Source organism: Herpailurus yagouaroundi, unplaced genomic scaffold (assembly GCF_014898765.1).
Source record: "Herpailurus yagouaroundi ecotype Mexico unplaced genomic scaffold, PumYag 166, whole genome shotgun sequence".
Classification (NCBI taxonomy): domain Eukaryota; kingdom Metazoa; phylum Chordata; class Mammalia; order Carnivora; family Felidae; genus Herpailurus; species Herpailurus yagouaroundi.
In genome coordinates, this window is record NW_024412407.1 from 23,697,984 (window position 1) to 23,711,309 (window position 13,326).

General features: G+C 38.1%; 1 protein-coding gene across 3 annotated transcripts in view; it reads left to right on the forward strand.

Annotated features, from left to right (window-relative positions):
* Positions 1–13,326, forward strand: part of BCAT1 (branched chain amino acid transaminase 1) — a 101,405-nt gene that overhangs the window by 47,568 nt on the left and 40,511 nt on the right. For all 3 annotated transcript variants that reach the window (XM_040488653.1, XM_040488652.1, XM_040488654.1), the window contains exons 4-5: positions 4,605–4,715; positions 7,069–7,188. In XM_040488653.1, coding sequence (XP_040344587.1) covers positions 4,605–4,715; positions 7,069–7,188 — 231 coding nt within the window. The remainder of the gene's footprint in view (positions 1–4,604; positions 4,716–7,068; positions 7,189–13,326) is intronic.

The following is a 13,326-nucleotide window of genomic DNA, read 5'->3' on the forward strand; positions in this document are numbered from 1 at the left end:
ACTTGAAGGTCTTCAGTTTCCATTCCCATCTCTGTGTCTGAACTGTATTAGCTTGGATGAATTCTTTGATTATTTGAACACTCCAAGCCTCCATTTCTTCAACTATAAAATAAATAAGCATGGTAGCTGCCCTTCCCTGTGTCATAGGGCATCTAAATAGATTTCCAACAAGTTTTCAAATGCCAGTGGCTATCAGAATATTTTTTAGCTTTCAAAAATCACAGTAATCCCTTCTCATGTACTTCCCATAGGCCACTGGTTCTCCAAGTGTGGTCCCTAGAGCAACAGCATTAATGTGGCCTGGGAGTTTGGTAGAAATCAGAAACTCTGAGGGTGGACATGTACTGTGTTTGAGACCACTGCCCTCAGATTTGCCATATTCCTTTCAGATTTTTAAGCATTTCCTTTATTTGCTCTTTATTATGACCTCTGTCATGTATGTATGGGTCTGCTTATGGATCTCATTTTTCATTGCACTGTCTTATCTATTCTATTCTGTTCTTTTGTTTTGTTTGTCTGTCTGCATAAATGCCACACTGTCTTGATGTCTGCCTGGGAAAAGTCCTTCTATTTTGCCTTTCAAGAGTGTCTTGGATGTTCTTGGCCCTTTGCTTTTCCATATAACTTTTTTTTTAATTAATTTATTTATTTTTGAGAGGCAGAGAGAGAGACCAAGAGTGAATGGGGGAGGGGCAGAGAGAGAGGGAGACACAGAATCCAAAGAAGGCTCCAGCCTCTGAGCTGTCAGCACAGAGCCCGATGCGGGGCCCGAACTCACGGACCATGAGATCATGACCTGAGCTGAAGTCAGATGCTCAACCGACTGAGCCAGCCAGGTGCCCCTTCCATATAACTTTTAAATTTAGTTTATCAAGTCAATCAACTTTTATAGCTTAGTTTGTTAAAAAGAAAATAAAACTCCCTGACATGATGTTCATTTGGGTTACACTGGATATATAAATTCATTTGGGAGAATCAACATCTTTATAATATTCAGTCTTTGGATCTGTGAGTGTGAGATTGCTTTCTGCATTTAGTTAGGTCTCTAGTGACTTGATAAAGTTTTATATTGTCTTTATGGGTCTTTGCTTCTTTTGGGCACGCCCCCCCCCCCATAGTCCTCTCTTAATTCTATCATAAATAGTGTTTTTATTTTCTAACTGCCGCTGTTACATAAGAATATAATTTTGTATTTGGTTACCTCATCTAAGGAAATACATTTCAAAAGAATATGTTGATTTGTGCTGATTTTCTACATATTTATTCTTACCTCTGTTTCATGATCTATGAGAGTATTTATTTATTTATTTATTTATGAGAGACAGAGCACAAGTCGGGGAGGGGCAGAGAGAGAATGAGACACAGAATCCGAAGCAGGCTCTAGGCTCTGAGCTGTCAGCACAGAGCCCGGCACGGGGCTTGAACCCACAGACCATGAGATCATGACTTGAGCCAAAGTCGGACGCTTAACCGACCGAGCCACCCAAGCACTCCTTTTTTCTATTCAGTCTAATACTTTTTATTTATTTTTGCCTTATTGTAGTTGCATATAGTTGCATAGTATTGAATTAAAGTAGTTACAGCGGGCAATTTGTGATGTCCCCACTCTGAAAAGAAAAGCTTTGGATTTTATCAATATGATGTTTGGTTCAAGTTCATTGTAGATATTTTTTTTTTAATTTTTTTAGTTCATTTATTCATTTTGAGAGAGAGTGTGAGTGTGGGAGGGTCAGAGAGAGACAGAGAGAATCCCAAGCAGGCTCTGCACCATCAGCACAGAGCCTGATGTGGGGCTTGAACTCACAAACTGTAAGATCATGACCTGAGCTGAAACCAAGTCAGACACTTAATCGACTGAGCCACCCAGGCGCCCCACATTGTAGATATTCTTTATCACTTAACAAAGTTTCCTTCTTAGTTACTTGGGAGGCTTTTTTTAAAGAGTCTCAAATGAGGGGCGCATGGGTGGTTCAGTGGGTTAAGCATCCCACTTTGGCTCAGGTCATGATCTCATAGTTCTGTGGATTTGAGTCTTGTGTCGGGCTCTGCGCTGACAGCTCAGAGCCTAGAGCCTGCTTTGGATTTGGTGTCTCCCTCTCTCTGCCCCTCCCCTGCTCATGCTCTGTCTCTCTCTCAAAAATAAATAAATGTTAAAAAGAATATTAAAAAATAAAAGCCTCAAATGAATGTTTAATTTTGTCAGATACATTTACTATATCTAATGAAATGATTATATAGTTTTTTTTTCTACCTAAGCTATTAATATAATGAATCTCATGTTTTCTTATGTTACATCAACTTCTGTTCCTGGGATAAATCCAACTTTTTCATGCTATGTTATCCTTTTGTATATTTTACGTCTGTTACTTTTAATGAGATTATCATATAATCTTTATATATATTTGAACCTATATCAGGTGCAAACAATTTTAATTTTTAAGTTTATTTATTTTGAGATAGAAAGTGCAAGCAGGAGAGGGGCAGAGAGAGAGAGAGAGAGAGAGAGAGAGAGAATCCCAAGCAGGCTCTGCACCCTCAGTGCAGAGCCCGATGTGGAACTCGAACGCCCGAACTGTGAGATCGTGACCTGAGCTGAAATCCAGAGTCGGATACTTAACCAAGTGAGCCACCCAGGCACCTCAGGTGCATATAATTTTTAAATTGTAAGGTAAATGGAATCCTGTGACATTACCTTTGAATTAAAGTTTATTTTGTTTTGCATTTACTAATATAACCTCACCAGCTTTACTTTAAAAAAAAATTTTTTTTTTACATTTATTTATTTTTAATAGAGAGAGAGACAGAGCACAAGTTGGAGAGGGGCAGAGAGAGGAGACACGGAATCTGAAGCAGGCTCCAGGCTCCGAGCTGTCAGCACAGAGCCTGACGCAGGGCTCGAACTCACAAACTGTGGGATCATGACCTAAGCCGAAGTCGGACGCTTAACCGACTAAGCCACCAGGTGCCCTAGACCACCAGCTTTACTTTATTTATTTAATTAAAAAAAAATTTTTTTTTAATGTTTTTTATTTATTTTTGAGGCAGAGAGAGACAGAGTATGAGCAGGAGAGGGGCAGAGAGAGGGAGACACAGAATGGAAGCAGGCTCTAGGCTCTGAGCTGTCAGCACAGAGCCCGACCTGGGGCTCGAACTCACAAACCAAGAGATCATGACCTGAGCCAAAGTCGGATACTTAACTGACTGAGCCACCCAGGCGCCTCCACCAACTTTAGCCAGAATTTGTATGACATAATTATTTTTATGTCTTTTTGTCTCATGTGTGTTTCAGATGTTATCAGCTGAGTCCAATCTGACAACTTTATCTTTTAACTGAAGCTTTAGTCCTATTACATTTAATAAGTTACTCACATATTTGTACCTAAATCTCATTTAGTGCTTTTACATTGTGCTGCATGATGTAGACTTCTTTTCTCATGTAAGCTCTAAGGCTATAAGCTTCTAAAGGCCCAACTATCATTCAGTTCGAATTTTCTGATTTCCTTAATTTTTCTTCCTTGACTCATACTTTAGTAAATGAGTTTCTTCTTTTCAAAATGTTGACATTCTGCGGCTGTATTTCTGATACTGATTTCTGATGTAAGGTTGGGAAATATGTGAAAAGAACATGCATTCTGCAGGTGGTGTGTGCAGGGCTCTGTGTATCCACTAGGCTAGTTTATTTTTCCTGTTCTTCAAATCTTCCATATCTTTACCGAATTTCAGCCTGTTTGTTCTGTCAGTTATTTAGAGAACCAGTGTTAAAATTTCCCACTAAAATTATTGATTTTTCTCTTTTCTGTGTGTATCAGTATACACCTACTCTTTAAATTATTATTAAGTGTAATTTATTGTCAAATTGGTTTCCATACAACACCCAGTGCTCATCCTAACAGGTGCCCTCCTCAATGCCCATCACCCGCTTTCCCCCCTCCCCCCCCCCATCAACCCTCAGTTCTCAGTATTAAGAGTCTCTTATGGTTAGTATGCACCTACTTCAAAGGTTTTTAACATCCCTGCCCAGTGGTTTGTCTGGGCGCCATTGTGAGAAAGGTGCCATGGCCCTAACACAGGATGGTCTTGAGCTGCTTGGGTTCTATGATTTGGGAGACTAAACCAACCCTGGTCACATCTAGATTATTTACTATCCAGAGTTTGAATGAGCCCGATTAAATGAAAGGATGCATGGGTGTTTAGGGCAGCAGGGTACCATGGGTTCTTTGCCTCCATTTTCATTGTCTGGATAGTTTGCCATGTTTTGTGATTGGAGATGTTTTCTTCCCACCTACATTGAGGTGTTATTTAGTAATATGGCTCCTAGGTAAGGGATATCTTTGACTTCCTACCAGATTTTTGGTACTCAAAGAGTTCTTTTTCTTTTCTTTCTTCTTCTTTTTTTTTTTTTTTTTTCCTTAAAGAAGTTCTTTTTAGCCCAGCTACTCTAACCAGCCTGTCAACTGCTGGCTTTTTCTAGATTTAGAGATCTTTGGTCTAAGTCAACAACTTTACATGATGAAGAAGATGAGCGCCAATGGAAAAGTCAGTCTTTTAAACACAGATTATTTTCATTAATGATTCCCTAAGATTTATTTCTCTTTTATCTTTAGTTATTTGAAGGATTGAAGGCATTTCGAGGAGTAGATAATAAAATTCGACTCTTTCGGCCAAACCTCAACATGGATAGAATGTACCGATCCGCTGTGAGGGCCACTTTGCCGGTATGTGAGTGGATTTAGGAGTTTCTTGTATGTTTCTTTCTTTTAATGTAATGGGTCATTGTGAATTTACCACGGAATAAATCATTTCTGAATGTAGCTGACCCTTGAGCAATGCAGGGGTCAGGGGAACTGGTCCCCACGTGGTTGAAAATCTGTTTGTAACTTAGACTCCCCAAAAACTTGACGAAGAGCCTACTGTTGACTGGAAACCTTACCAAAACATAAACACTTGATTAACACATATTTTTTATGTTGTGTGTATTATATACTTAATTCTTGCAATAAAGTAAGCTAGAGAAAAGGAAATGTTACTAAGAAAATCATAAGGAAGAGAAAATACATTACAGTACTGAATTATATTTATTAAAAAAAAATCAATCTACATGCAAGTGCACCTGTGCGATTTAAACCCATGTTGTTCAAGAGTCAACTGTACTTAGATTGATATACAGTACAAACATGTGAACACTGAAGTTACTTCTGATCTACTTTGTAATCAGTGAGGTAAAAATTAGTAATTCCAGAGTCTATTTTTTGTGAGTGTCTGTGGGGGATTAATATGTATGTAGGAGATAATAGGATAAGGAAGAAAAATGTACCTCAAACTAAAATAAATAAAATTTGAAGACCTTATGAAATTATAATATGTGAAATGGAAAATATGGTGTGCCACACAGATATTTTGGGAGTATCTTGCCTAATTGCTTTGGGCAATAGCAAGTTTGCAGTGACTTATTTTGATATTTTACCCCAAGCTTTATTATTTTTTTTAAATGATATCAAAATGGTTTGTCATAGCCATTGGTTCCTGTCTGGAACATTGTTAAAGAGCAGAATTCATTATACAGTGGGTTGGATTTAGATTATAAGGCTCATATCAAGGTAGGACGTGTCTTAGATTACTTCCCTTGCCTGAGACGTGACCAGGCTGCCTTTCTGAGCTGAAGAAGCTGTTTTCTTCTTTTACATGTTCTGTGTATCTAACTTTCAGGAACCTAGCCCAAGCTCCACTTTTGAAGAAGCCCAAGTAACCACTCCTTTTTAGCCAGGTTCTTCCCTTTCCTTCCTACTTTTGTAACCCATGCTTCACCTACCTCCTTCAGAGGCCATAATATAGTACCAGAAGGGAAATTACAGTGAATTCTTTGAACTTGTTTAATTCTTGTGCCATTACAAACTACCAGGAAATACTTTAAAGTGGGGACAGGAGGAAAGGGACATAACATCTCTTGGACCTCAGCTCTACCACAAACTGTGTTTGATGGTTTTGCATTCTTTGCCTGTTGAATCATAACAGTAAGCCATTTCCAAGAAGGTGTATGTTGTACATTTTAGTAGCACTTTTGTACTAGAAGAAAATTCGAGCCCTAAGAGGTTAAATGACTTGCCTTAAGCCACAGAGTAAAGGGACATGGCAAGAAACTGGGTGCAAATCTATTTAATTCCTGGTCAAGTTCTCTTTCCACTAAATCTTATCGCTAGACAACAGTACCAGAGATGCCTACAGGTGATGCAGGGTGATGATATGTCCTATATGATGGACAATCCTGATTTCTTTAATATTGTGCTGTGATTCCTGGTTCTAAGTTCCCATTTAAATAGCCAATTCTTGATGTCATGGGTTTTGTTCACATGCGTGTTTCTGACTCATTTCAGTCTTGGATAACCCATCACATACATTTCTGACAGTATGTTTCTCTGCCCTGTTGAGTGAGTAGAAATTACTTATTTTACATACTGTCACCTATCTAGTACATGAAAACCTTTTTCTCCTTAGAAATAAACCCTTTGCCTTTGCCCATTTTCCTGTTGGGTCATCTGTGTCTTTCTTACTGATTTTCAGAATATCTTAACATATTCAAGTTATGATCCTTGGTTGGTTATGTGTTATGAATAACTTTACCCAATTTGTTGCTTCTTACATCTTCTAAAGAACAGAAATCATTAAGTTTTAAATAGCCAAATTATACCCATTTTTTTCCTTTATGATTTGTGCTTTATATCTCTGATTTAGGAATTCTTGTCTACCTTTAGGAGACACAGGTATTTTAAAATTTTTACTCCATAAAAGTCTTAATGTCTTATCGTATTTAACTATATAATCCAACTCTAGTTGATATTAGCTACAGTAAGAGGTAGGGATCCAACATTTTATCTCCTCCATATGGATAATCCATCATGCCATCACAATTTTGGTGGAAAAAAAAAAACACAGAAAAAAAATTCTTGTCTGGTTTTATTATTACTGCTTTTTTTTTTTTTTTTTTAACAGTCTAAAGCTTTCGTGAGGATCATTTCTTATTGCTCCAGTGGAAGAAAATCCCATTATTCATTATGCTTTACATTCCTTCAGGTATTTGACAAGGAAGAGCTTTTAGAGTGCATTCAACAGCTTGTGAAACTGGATCAAGAATGGGTCCCCTATTCAACAACTGCTAGTCTCTATATTCGTCCTACATTCATTGGAACTGAGGTACAAACCGACTCCTGTTTTGGGGTACTTCGGTAGACAAGTTATCATTGTTTATTCTTGTGTGAAACTTCTAGCATATAGTTTGAAAGGGCTGCCAGCCACATCATAAATGACTCCTTTCTCCTGATTATCAAGATTAGGTGTTGGCAAACATTTCTTTAAAGGACCGGATGGTAAATATATGAGGCTTTGTGGGCCATTTGGTTTCTGTCACAACTACTTGATTCCACCATTGTGGCACAGAAGCAGCAGCCACAGTTACCAACGTAGATGAGCAATGAACAGGGCTGTTTGCCTTCCTTTAATCAAGATTAACCAAATACTGATTTCCTCAATGTTTTTCTGAGTTTCCTCAGAGGCATTCCTCAGTGTCATGTCTCGTCTTGGCAGTAGTTTTCCAAGGTCGAAGTGGTAATGGTTTTGAAATTTGGAGAAGGAAGAGCTGCTGCTTCTTATTTTCATTTTCCTGAAGTCTTAAGATTACTAAGGATTGGGAGTGGAAGGCCCTCTTCCCTCACAGGAAATGTTGAAAATAAAGTTCACAATGGGAGGGTTAGAACTTGAGAGTAGTAGCTTTAAACAGCATGGCTGTAAGATCTGCTGGTGAGCCACACTCTACTGGCTGAGGCCCTTGCAAAAGGACATGCCTGGAAAGGCTAAGGCTGTTTGTGTGGGTTGAGTATGTTCTATAAAGACCCTCTCACTTGTCTCCTTCCTCTTAGAGTGAGTGATACGAAGGGATAATTGATGGGTGGGGGAGATTGAGTGTGGGTAGCATATGGAGATCTTTAGGAATAGAGAGGAAACATAATGCTTTTACTATAGTCTAGCCATTCTGTTCTCTACTAAGTAATTGTAAGCTTACCAAGTTCTCTACTATGCCATCTGGATGCAAGAAGTAGGGAAATAGAAGGCCATAGAATAAATACCTAAATGGTCTTTTGACACCCTCTTGATGCCTTTGAAAGACTATTAAGAATCTAGATAATGAACTTCATGAACTGTAGTCTCCCTAGCAAACTTGAAAGAATTGGGACAATTTAAAAAATGATCTGCTCCTTATGTCTCCAGCGTTTTAATATTAATGAACTTTTAATCTATTTTATATTTTTGTTTATATAATTTTATTTTTTTAGTTTTTTATATTATTTAACTTTAGGATAGGAAGAAGCAATTTTTAATGTTTGTTGAAACATTTTTACTAATCTGGAAGCACTCTCTTCCCGTTATCCTGAAGTAGTTTCCCACTGTAAGATCTAATTCTTCTATTCCGAGTTTGTTGAGAATTTTTGTCACAAATGGATGTTGGATTTTGTTGAATGATTTTTCTATATGTCTTGACATGATTGTGATCTTGTTCTTCATTCTATAATTATAGTGTATTCATTTTTTGGTTTTAAAACAACCTTCCATTCCTGGACTAAATCCTACTTGGTTATGGTGAATAATTATATCTTGTATTCAGTTTGCAAGTATTTTGTTAAGAATGTATGTCAATGCTCCTAAAAGGTATTGGTCTGTAGTTTTCTAGCGTAATTAGTTCTGTGATTTAGCAAATTGTTTAGAGTCCCGGAATCCTATAATCTAGAGTTAGACCAGCTTTTAAATCTGATTTTATAGTCTAGCCTGTTGTCACAATAATCCCCTCTATTGGCAGTCTTCAACTTTTTGTATTTGAATTGCCCAAGTATTTTTTAAAATATATGTATTGACTCCCATCCCCAGAGATTTTCATTGAGTAAATCAGAATGGTAATTCTGATGCCTGCCCGTATTTAAGAATCTTGGTGACAAAAGCCATGCCAAGTAGTTCTCTTCCACTCTGCCAGCTTACATATTTGATCATGCCTTGGGCCTCAGAGTCAAGAATTTTTAAAAATCTGCTTTATAAGCAATAGGGTAAGAATTGAAGGAAATAATTGATATCATTTGATGTGTCAACATTATTTATATTTGGTTGGTATATTTATATCAACTAGAATTTTTCTAATGGTGTAGGCAGAAAAAAGATCACCTATAATTCAGAAATGAGCATAATACAAATAATAAAACATGGATTTAGGCATTTGTACTCTACACAGATGTTATATAATCTAGTCTGGTAATTATCATGCACTGTCTTTTCATGGTGGTTGCATTAATAAGTGAAGTATTGGCTGGAGTATTGGCTTAGTCTCAATGACTTCTGGTTCACTGGGATTACTTCATCAGAGATGACTAACTTTTGCTGCCCTTTTTACATTACTTGGTTTTGTGAGGGTTCTGTCTTGTCACTGGCTTCACAGAATAATTGTGGGCTCAACCTCCATATCAGTTATCTGATGTTTGGTCTTATCTACTGCTGGCTGAAATCCATTTTTTTTTTCATGTTCTTTTCATGAGTAGATTAACTGATTAAGGCAGTCTTCGATCAAAAAGGTATTTTGATTTCTTTGAATATATGTTGGGGTCATTTATTAAGTGATATCACCCCCTAGTCGATCTCTATTCCCAGGTATGATATTCCCTTATGTGTATAGAATATTCAGTGTTGAACAACAAATTTATTTGTATTGAGCTCCAGCCCAGATCCAAATAATCTAAATCTGTGGAGCCAGGATCAGAGACTCTGCATTTAAACAAACTCTCCAGGGATTTCTTAACTACTTTAAAGAGTATCACCATCTCAAACCTTGTGAAAGAATTAAGCATATGTCTGGCAGTCTTGAATGCTTTATTTGCTCCAGGGATTGTAAACTGGCACCAGGTAGAAATATTTATATCTTTGAAAGCTCAGTGTCATCCCAAGGGCAGGGTGTTGTTATCACTTTCAGGGGCCATGATATAACATTCAAATATTAATCATTCCTTCTCATGCCTAGTACAATTTGGTAGCTGCCATGTACTGAGACAGTGACTCTAATACCAACTTCTGAATTTCATTATATTTGCAATATGGTGCTTCTTTACATGTTTTATAATTAACCGACCCTTCATTTTTACCAATTTTCATAGGTAATACCTATGTATGAATGTATTTGTACAATTTGTCATATGTCTTCTGGCCTTTGATAATAATTGGATCCATTATTAAAATCCTTTTAGGTTTAGGATTGTAATAAACAGGAAAGTATTTTATTGGAACATTTATAATCAGCTAGTAATAATGTAACCAGTGAGTAGAGATTGCCAATAAAAAAATGCCAGGCTGCCAGTGGGTAGAAATTAAAAAAAAATTTTTTTCTATAAGGTTCATATTATTAAACAAAATACTAAACTGAATACATAAACCTTTTGTAACAGGCTTAAATTAGAGAGTAAAATCATTCATGTTACCAAAAGATTTTTCAGGGGTGCCTGGGTAGCTCAGGCGGTTGAGTGTCCAATTCTCAATCTCAGCTCAGGTCTTGATCTTGGGGTCGTGAGTTGAAGCCCATCATTGGGCTCCATGCTGCACCTGAAGCCTACTGTATTTATTTATTTCTTAAGTGTTTGTTTGTTTATATATTTATTTACAGAGGGAGAATGTGACCAGGGGAGGGGCAGAGAGAGAATCCCACGCAGGTTCCACACTGTCAGCACAGAGCCCAGTGCAGGGCTCGATCTCACCAACCATGAGATCATGACCTCAGCAGAAATCAAGTCAGACACTCAACCAACTGAGCCACCTAGGTGTCCCCTGAAGCCTACTTAAAAAAAAAAAAATTTCAGCATCCCTTTAATATCTTCTGAAGTATTTATAGGTAATTAAAGAGAAACTAAAAGCTGTAGAATGCCTCTGACCACAGCTGATTATGTGTCAATTAGAATTTAAGATAAAATCTGAAATCGTAATATTTAAATAAAGAACATTTACATGAACAGTTTCTAAATTTTCACTTTACCAGACAAGAAGCAAAAATTATGTGACTCTCAGGTTCAGTACCGGATACCGAACATTACATCTAAAAAAGCTGAGTTTCGCTGATTTTAACATGTTTTATCAAACTTCACTCTCTTTGGTAACTCCAGGCAGGTGCAGCTGTATGAACGTACAGACACAGGCTTTATTTTGTCAGTGATTCTAAGTGTACAGGTGATTTGACCATAGTCTGTAGCAAAATACGCACAGCCACGAACTCTGGAATCCTCTTGTATGGTCATGGCTCTCAGCCTTTCACTTTCCAGTTTCTCTCAGTGCCATCTCATCTCACTGGAGGCAGCACTGCATAATAGCAGGGCTGAGAAGCAGTGTCACAGGAAGGGTCGGGTCTGATGGTTAAGAGTCAGCTCACCCAGCCCCTTTGACCAGGTCTCAGGCTGACTGCCACAGATGTGTAAGCTACCAGCAGATTGGACTTTTTTTCAGCTGTACTCCAAGATCGACTGACCTTCGCTCATGTGGAGGTTGATGAATTCCTCATATTCAGTTAACTCCTACTTCTGCATTCAGAGTGCCCCTAAATAAATTTCTGCGCTTGAGCTCAACTAGAGAGGCAGTCTGCTTTTGGTCAATTCCAGCCTCAGATGCACAGAATACAATCTGAACAGTGCAGAGCATTTTCAGTCACTTCACATAAAACACTCTCCCCATCCACAACTTCTGGAAATCTGTCAGTATGACATTCTCATTAGAGCTCACATTTACAAAACTCCTGCTGCCAAATGGTCCACTCCTTGATTTCTGGTTCACTGCATAGGGAGCTTAAGGACATAAATTTCGTAGACATGTCTTTCTTTTCCTTTTATCACCTTGTAAAATCTTTATATCACCCATATAATGTAACCTATAATCATAACAGTTCCCATGAAAAGAATTCCCTTTATTCACTGCCTTTATTTATGCTTATACATCTTCTATCTTCCATCTTTTCTCTTCATTCTGTAGCCTCTATAGATGAAAGAATCTGAACAGATTTGACAACTAGTTACAGCAGCAATTAGTGATCGTTAACTTGGGTTTTGTCTACACTTTAATTTTTGTAATGTTTATTTTTGAGAGAAGGAGAGAGCGAGCGAGCAAGCGGGGGATAGGCAGAGAGAGACAGAGTCACAGAATCTGATGCAGGCTCCAGGCTCTGAGCTGTCAGCACAGAGCATGACACAGGGGTTCGAACTCATGGACCATGAGATCATGACCTGAGCCGAAGTTGGTCGTTCAACTGACTGAGCCACCCAGGCGTCCCAACAATTTAATTTTTTTTTAATGTTTATTTATTTTTGAGAGCAAGAATTCCAAGCAGGCTCTGTGCTGTCAGCACAGAGCTGGACACAGGGTTCGATCTCCTGAACCATGAGATCGGATTTGAGCTGAAACCAAGAGTTCAACATGTTCAACCGATTGAGCCACCCAGGTGCTCCTCGTCCACACTTTTAATGTGCTCTTTTGCAATCCTATTTGAGATATTTATTCACTACACTGGTTACAAACAGTATTAAATTCTCATTTGCATAATTTAACATGTTTCGCATTAATGGCCCCGTCTAAGTATCTTCAAATTTTGAGTTGGTTTTCAGAAATCCAGCTTATTTGCATTGATTGCAGCTTGTGATGATCAGTTTGTTCTCAGCAGTCTAGTCATACCAGTGGACAGCCCCTTCCACTGCATCATTATCACAGGGGATGCTTCTTGTGGTCATCTTCATTTCTACCCTTGGAGTGTGGTGCAGCCAGTTAATAATTCTACCTCTCAGTTCAGGGCACCTTCCCATCATGGGCGCTGAGGTCTTTCTCTTGGTTTCTTGATTCCCTTCCATCTTCATTCCCCAGTCTCATCTCACCTCCTTCTCCCCCATTGGAAATCATTATCATGTATTGAATGAATATTCTTTTGGTTTGTATGTGTTTTTAAGTATTTCTCATTACTTTGTATGCCTGGCATTTTCGTTTATATAAATGGTTTTGTTCTACAGATCTCATTGTGTTTCTTAACGTTTTCCCAAGGCACATTGTTTTTCATTTCTGTCCAGGTTACTGTGTGTATATCCAGTCCATCACTTCTTTCATTCTTTTGTTCTTTTGTTCTTTCAACAATTTTTTTGATGATTAATTTTTATTTCTGAGGAATATAGTGTGCACGTGAGTTGGCGAGGGGCAGAGAGGGAGACACAGAATCCGAAGCAGGCTCCAGGCTCTGAGCTGTCAGCACAGAGCCCGACACGGGGCTTGAGCCCACAGACC